This window comes from Lolium rigidum, chromosome 6, assembly GCF_022539505.1.
Source record: "Lolium rigidum isolate FL_2022 chromosome 6, APGP_CSIRO_Lrig_0.1, whole genome shotgun sequence".
Lineage (NCBI taxonomy): Eukaryota > Viridiplantae > Streptophyta > Magnoliopsida > Poales > Poaceae > Lolium > Lolium rigidum.
Window position 1 is genome coordinate 77,072,081 of NC_061513.1, and position 8,086 is coordinate 77,080,166.

The 8,086-nt window shown below is 42.0% G+C and overlaps 1 protein-coding gene across 1 annotated transcript; it reads right to left on the reverse strand.

Moving 5' to 3' along the window:
• Positions 1-1,812: 1,812 nt before the first annotated feature.
• LOC124660155 (F-box/LRR-repeat protein At1g67190) lies at positions 1,813-7,274 on the reverse strand. The gene is made up of 3 exons (XM_047197950.1): positions 6,704-7,274; positions 5,133-6,624; positions 1,813-2,090 (listed from the first exon to the last, which is right to left on the reverse strand). Exon 2 carries the CDS (start codon positions 6,442-6,444, stop codon positions 5,191-5,193), a length of 1,254 nt encoding a protein of 417 aa, XP_047053906.1. The 5' UTR covers positions 6,445-6,624; positions 6,704-7,274; the 3' UTR covers positions 1,813-2,090; positions 5,133-5,190.
• Between the last annotated feature and the right edge of the window lie 812 nt (positions 7,275-8,086).

An 8,086-nucleotide genomic window follows, 5' to 3' on the forward strand; every position in this document is an offset into this window, starting at 1 on the left:
AGCTGACAAATCCACCATATTCCAATTCGTTGGCTACCATGAGACAAATCCACCATAACAACCCAGAGATTAGCTTTGCACTAACCAAGATATTAAGGGAGTTTAAGCTACTCCCAAAGGGAAAGACCAATCTGCCAAAAGAAATAAAAGAATCAAATTGTTCCACTGAGTTCTTAAAGCTTCGTTGATTTGCTGAACTAAACCAATAAACAGAATCATCCTTCATTTTGACATTGCAGGACGTAATAAGAAAAGGAAAGTCTGTATAGTGAGTGGAGGTGTATTTGGAGGAAGGAATGTCAATTCAGCAAGCCAACTCAGACCCCTAATTTGATATGATCAGCGTGTGGAATATATTCTTTTATAAAGATTCTAAAATGTAAGCCCGGATGGAATAATAGCACAGATGCTACCCTTAAATATTATATAGCACTCGACTTGGATGATTATGATTAGGCTGCCATGCAATGAAAATCATCCTGGGTGACGAATGTCAAGGATAAAGTGGCCGAAGAGTACCACTCAGGCATGTAACTGTATTACAAATCCTTGATGGAAGCTCGTCAGTCGGAGGAGGCCAGGACTAACAATGGATATGTTATATCTTCGTCCGTAAATGATACTGAATTATGGAATAGATTATGGAAACTCCCACTAGTACCTAAGGTGCGTGTTTTTTGGTGCCGAGTTCTTCGAGGAATTCTTCCTAACTATAGAACTCTGTCACGGCGACATATAATGGATAACAACACTTGTGCTCTGTGTAAGGCAGAATCTAAAAGTGTGATGCATGCCTTAATTGAATGCAGTCATGCAAAGTTGTTTTCGGAAGCAGCAAAGAAAATTCTATTAGTTAAACTGCGGAAGCTACACCCATTGATATGGACAAAAGATATCCTTTGTGAGTTTTTTTTCAACCGACATGAGAGAGCTATTATAACTTCAGTCATGTACTCGATCTGGTCATCGAGAAATAATCTGACTCGTGGTGAATCTGCTTTTAATCCAACTAAAACTATGAAGATGGTGAAGGAGACCTTGCAGACCCTTGAGTTACCAAGGGAGGAGGGTTTTCCTAAACCTGCTAGGCCGGACTGTAAGTGGCAGAGACCACCTGATAGAGTTGTTAAAATTAATTCCGATGGTGCAGTTAATGTCAACTGGCAACTAATGGTGCTGTTGCACGGGAGGGTGTGGTTTTCCGTGGTGCTACGGGTAAAACTTGCCGAGATTTGTCTAATCCTCTGACTATGGAGTCCCTTGCACTTAGAGATGTTGTTTTGTATGCTCGAGGAAGGGGTTTCAGCAGTGTCGTTTTTAAAGTTGACTCTGAAGATTTGGTTCGACTTCGGCAAAATAGAGCTAATGATCATTCAGTGATCAAGCAGGTTTAGGTTTTAGATGAGATTAGTGAGCTGAGTTTGTTGTTTACAAATTTTAGCTTAAGTCATGTTCATCGCGAGGCTAACTAGGCGGCTCATTCTTGTGCGAAATATACAAGTTTACAAGATGAGTCGTTTCCTACAATGCTGAGCCACCTGGTTTACAAGATGAGTCGTTTCCTTCGATGCTGAGCCACCTGCTTTTCTAGTTCACAGCCTGGCTGATTGTAACTTGATGTGATTTTGATGGCTGCAAGTTTCTAACGCACTTTTTTCCTTACTATGGTACTTAAGGGGGCTGAAAGATTTTTAATGAGGCGGCTTGCTAGCTTTAATATATTATCTTTCAAAAAAAAGCATGTAACTGTATGCTTTAAATGGTAGGGGTATAATTTAGAAAACTTCCACTTTCACAGCATAATCAATAGAATTTCGAATCAAATGCTGTGTCATGAATATCCAAAAGATGTTGACATGATGTGCATCTAAATCTCAACTGAATCAATTCACTTCAGTTGAACAAATGTAGTAGAATAAAGGGAGATGATTTCTCAGAAAATAAATGGGGTTTTGCATCATGCATTGGCAAATGCAGGAATTTTCAATTTTGTGAATAGGTCACCCCGACTGTCTCCATCCATGTGCAATGCTACGTCCAGCTGCCGATTATAAACCATGTGGTTTTCATGAAGTAGGATAGAAAGCGAACTGCAAGATGCATAGAAAACATTAGGCATGGGGTACAATCAAAAGATAACAACCAGATTAATGTTGCACTACACGGGGTAAAACTAAGAGATCAATATCAGAGCGAATTTTTGTAGATTCAACTCTTATCAGTTTGTAATGTTGTATTTGAGTCAAAACCAGTGAAGCGATATTGTGGCAAAAAAAAAAAAAAAAAAAAACCAGAGGAAGTACGGAAGCAACGATAGAAGCCTATAACCGGCACAGAATAGTCCATCTATAAGCTATTCCAGGTACGTTGTTGAACCGTGAGCTCATCTAGGAGCTGCTAGATTCCAGGTACATGGTTAAACTGTCAAACAGCACAGCACAGTTGACAGCACTCAGTAATAGCACCTGCAAGCTAGTCCCCTAGAAAAGGGCGAAGGTAACAGGAAGAAAAGTTGTCTGCCACCATTGTCTTGTAGAATCAGTGCTCAGGAACATGTTACCACGAAAGATGTCTAGGATCCAAATTGATTTTCTTTAACTGAAACCAAATAGCTTTGATACATATATTTAACTTATTAGAACAGTGATTGTTCACCAAAGTGGACACACGAATCACTTGTTAATCCTGAATTTGTAGACCATTAATTTCATCAGACATTTAGTTTCCTAGTGTCATTCTCGGAAAAAAAAAACGAGTGTATCTCCATCTCTAAACAATAACACTACAACATAAATCCCAATGATCATTATAAAAATTATTTTTCAACCAGAAGAATCTACAACTTATGAAAAAGCAATGCTACACACTTATCGTTGGGCATGCATTAACAGAACAGGCTACAGAATAGCACGCACGATTATGCTAGTACAAACCATCGCGTGCTTAACCACATCCAAATAACACTTCATCATAACTTGTTTACACCATGGCAATGTGTTCACACAACTAGAAGTTCAAGATCTAACCTGATTCTAAAAAAAACAAATGGTTGACCATGATAGCAGATTAGTGCTCCTCAAGAATAGCAACAGTTTGCCTAGTGTTAAACAGAAATTACTCGATCAGTGGGCTTGAACTGCAATCACACGTTCCACAAAAAACAGAATCTAAGAGACATAAAAGTTAACCAACAAAAATTCACAGGTTAGCCACAGCCACTAAGAAGCTCCGGGTGATGATCCTAGGATTGAAACTTATCAAGGCTGAAAGGAAAGGCGTATAGCTTAGATGCCAGTAAAACTGATATTGCAACACTAAATACAACACTATCATCGGCTCTATAATACTCAGAGTGCGATTTTGCACCGCATGCTGGCTGATATGCAAAACACTGTAGCGTCAACGACAACTACAATAATTCCTAAATTCAGTTTAAAGCGGAGTATATGTGTATATCCTCAATTTTCTGGACCAAGTTCACGTCTGTAACTATCCCAGTTTTATATGTCAATCTGCATCTTAAACTGATGTGATAAAAAACTGAGCATATTGCTGTTTTCTCATGAAAGCTTGTGTGAGCAACCAGTAGGCAACAAGAGTGCAAGGCATGGAAAATCAAAACACAAGCTCCAAAAGCTCCAAAAGCCCCAAAACTATGAAAGTAGTTTTACATCTTAGCATATGGTAAATCGAATTGCAATTGTTAGTAGCACAACAATTCAAAGCTCCAAAAGGCCAAGAACCTGATCGTGTGTCATGCCTCTCCTGCGACTCTTCCATAAACACAAATACTATTCACCGATTAAACTCACTTACATCTATTCAAAGCCCTCAGTCCCTACCAGTCTACCACCCGAGCATTCAATCCAAGTAACAAACTTGAGTTAGTACTATATAAGAACGTCATGGGCGAGATTTTAGCGAAAGGATAAGAGCACAGTGCATGCCTACTGAATTTTATAGTGTTTGCTAGTTACTAGCGTATCATCACTGATTTAAATCAAATTTCCAAGACCTCAAAATAGTTTCTCATTTGTTCAAAGGGTTGTACTTTAATTAAAGGGAAGGTAGAAAAACTTTCTTTTATCTTCAAGAAGGTAAGAACAACATACAACATGTGGTACAGCAGGCATGTTAGGCTTAACCACGTGAATGACTCAAGTCAATCGACAGCAGCCCAATTAACCACAATACTGGAATTCTGTAGCAGCCCAATTAACCACAAAACTGAAATTCTGTTGCCAGAATAGCGGCCCTTAGGATACAGCCCAGTTAGCAGGGAGTGTGCCACTCATGGTTTTTAAGGCGTCCTAAAGTGCACTCTACCGCCTAAGTGGGCAAAACCCTAAGTCGCTGGGGCGCGCTCTATCACCTAAGTGTCCTAATGAGGACGCCTTAAAAACCATTGGTGGCACTGCAGCCAAGATCTGACAGCCAGGAACGACAGAAGCACGAGATCAGATGGTGTACAAGGTTGGAGTGTTAGAGAGATCCTAGACTGTCCAGTTGTACTGTCCTAAATAAATAAAGGGTATCATCTATCCTCTGGAAGCATGCGTGCTGAAATTCAGTACTCTATCACGCAAACCAGAAGAAGCTGGATTCTAAAAGTGACCAGAATATACCGCAAAGTAAAGCCCTTGTATAGAGGCAGATATGCACACGGAAATAGAAATATGAAAAGGCGGCCTCTCTATTATACGGGCATTCAAGTAAGTATTGGTCAACTACATGCATATCAGAGTTCAAACGACCTGCGCCAGCAGCTAAGTCATATCACTCTCAGTAGGAGCTGAAGAAGCACTTCATAAGGGCTATGTTGTAACTATATGTGGCACATATTAATGCTGCTACAGCACAACATGATTCTGAAGGTTTCAAAGTTTTCTTTGGCATATGTGATAGACTCAAAGGTGAGTAACCAAGACGTCACACAGTAACCTTCTAAATGAAAAAATTGACAATGCAGCAGCAAAATACGCAACATGATAACACCAACCAAGAATAATTTTACACGAAGATAGCCAGAGATGAGATATTTGCAATTAGACATTTAAAAATAAAATAAATTGCAGAAAGTACAATTGCAATGAGGATATGCTGGTCGAAGTTCAAAACCCCAAGAATATTACCTGATGTCACGACTTGAACAGAACTAGGATAAGGGTGCCCACTTGACCTAGTGGATAATCACTCATACTCAAATTGCACATCAACATGCACATACTTTCTCATGAGACAGACTATAAAAGAGGTGAAGCTTGCTAACATCTTGCGCTCTTCGCGTGTTTTTGCCTCAGAAAGAACACCATGAATGACAAGTTTCTTGAGATTTGGACACTTTTCAATCATTCCAAACACCCAGGGTCCAAAGTGCTCACTTATTACTGTCCAGCCAAGTTCCAGAACCAATACATTCTCTAGTGGTGACAATCCTTGGAGGCTATAATGAAGTAGCCCATCTCGTAATTCATAACTTAGTGAAAGATGCCTTAGAAGAGGAAATGAAACAGCAATAGTCTCCAAGTCCACAATCTCATCCTCATCATCAAACACAACACCCCATAAACGTAGTGTCCGCAAGTTACAAGCTCTAGAAATCATATTGTAGAACTTTGGCCAGACTATCATGAAGTTACTCACATCCACGACCTCCAGATGATCTGTACTCTCCCCAATATCCAAATGTGTAACACTCACATCATCAATCTTGAGATGCTTTAGTGTACCCTTCCCAGAGAGCTCAAACAAATCAAGGTTCAAAGCATTCAGGTGCAGGACCTCCAGATTATCTGCATCGAGTATGATCTTGTCTACACCGACTGTTTTTACAAAAAGGCTTTTCAAGGTATGGCTTGTCAATTCCATTGTAGACAGCGGATCAGAAGTGACAATCTCAAGGACATCGAGTGCCAGTGACTCAATCTTTGGACAAGCAGCAACTAAAAGGCTCAAATCCAGGGCAGAAATGCTCACATGCCTCAAATAGAGGGACTTAAGACAAGTGAACCTCTGGTAGCTAGGTTCAACACCGGTGATTGTGTTATGGTCCAAATCCAACACCTCCAGCTTCTGTCTCCCACACTTCTCCAGGATGTTCACATTAGGGTTGGTTTGGATGTTGTAATACAAGCATCGGAGCGTATCCCTGGTATACATTAACCATGCAATCACAGGTGCTGCGGAGAACTCATGTGTGTTATCTATATGTATAGAGAGGCACTGCAGCCCCATCGTCTGAAATATAGTCTGCGTGATGACGATCTCCAGTTGACGTGTAGTCATGTCTCGAGGGAAGTCGTCAGAGTTGAAGGACAGTGAGTGGAGATGCTTCCTACAGGCCTCCCGCCACTTCCGACAGACCCCAGAGGCAACCATTACATCGCGTGCAGCACTAAGCTGTGCAAAAATGTTGCCAATAACTTCAACCGGGAGGTGCTCCATAGTTACTTCCAACTGAATTGTCCGATTTGATCAGCTAAATCCAAATGCAGAATTTGCCCAATCACAGTCAAGACAAGTGCAGTACTCAACAGAATTCATGGGGTGACAAACATTTCGGGATGTGTGATCATCAATGTAAATTCTATGAGCCATACATTTCGATCCAGTCACCTTACTTCCCTGTGAAATGGCAATGATAGACAGTCATGTGAAGGTCAGTGGGGTTTAGCTAATCAACTGGATGCAAACAAGCGCATACCTCAAAACGCAACGGCCAAAGGTCCCGGACTGGGTGGAGACAGCAGGAACGCGGTGAAGAAGAATGGGAACTTGGATGGCGGCGGCTGTAGGGGGGCCGATGGTAGACTACGGGAGATTTAGGGCTTGTTTGATGGAGGAAACATGCCTTGGCCGGATACCTCGCCGGAAGTTGCCTAGGCCGCCTTGGTTGATTGGCGCAAGCAATCCGCTCCAGGCCAATCGGACGCCTCGGCACCAGGCGCCGCCGTCTTCCACCCGTAATCACCGGACAGATACACGCGGCACCGCCGTCCTCCCCTCTAGAACCAGAAGCCGGTGGATTCCGCGGCCTCTTCCTGACCCGACCGGGCGCGGAAATCGATTTGGCGCCGCCGCCCGTGGAACCGATCCGAAACCTCAACCAGCGGCGAGAAAGGGCTTGTAGCTGCCGGGCGTGGACGATGACGACCGGATCTCGAGGAGCTTGGCCTTACTCCTCGATGCCGCCGTCGATGACCAGGCCGCCGGGATCTCGTTCTCCGCCCGATGACAAGGGTGTCCGTGGTTCTATTCCTCTTTTTCTTTCCCCCACCGATCTTTTTTCCGGTAATATCGAACAGATGGTCTGATTTCGTGTTAAGTTAACGAATTCACTGAGAGGCGTATCGCAGTCTCTTAGGCTGTGTGTTTGGTAGCAAAATATTTTAAAGTATTTTAACAGTTTATCAAATAACATAGTTTCAAATGCTTTCATTTGTTTGGCTGTGAGCCTGTGACTACAGACTGTAGTATTAATACCTCATTGACAACTTTAATATGACCTCTGGTAAACTTCTATGTTATGAGAGTAGAAGTAACTTTTACATTTGCATAACATGCATCTCTAAAATATGGGAAAATTTTGAACTTTTTTACTTTTAAGAACCAAAGTGGCCAGATTTGAACTCCAATGTCGAAGTTCACCTAACTTATCCACCAAAATTCTACTCCATTGTATGTACAATTGAACCATGGTCTCTCTAAAAAAAACAATTGAACCATGGCTGAGGGTGAAATCCTATGGTGGAGGTTCCATTATACTGAAAAGACCATCAGGATTAACCAACAAATGTAGTTGGTCACCCTAGCGTCGTGTAGACAACGCATCTCCCGGAGTGGGACACGATAGTCAGTTGTACCCATTTCCTTTTCGCATTCCTCGGATATCTAGTTGGGATGGTTTCTTGGGGAAACCCAACATGGTGGGAGCCCGTAACATCCTCTTCCCATCTGCGAAATGACAACTATGGTATCGTAGAATGGAGCGTAGGTTTATCAACCGAAACACATTACACTTGGTGGAATGTGGAGCCTCGGAGAAGGGTAGTGATTGGCTTGTCTTTTAGTCGGGCCTCACACCATT

Excerpts from the sequence above, each read along its gene's own strand:
- LOC124660155 (XM_047197950.1), bottom strand. The coding sequence starts at position 6,444 with ATGGAGCACCTCCCGGTTGAAGTTATTGGCAACATTTTTGCACAGCTT.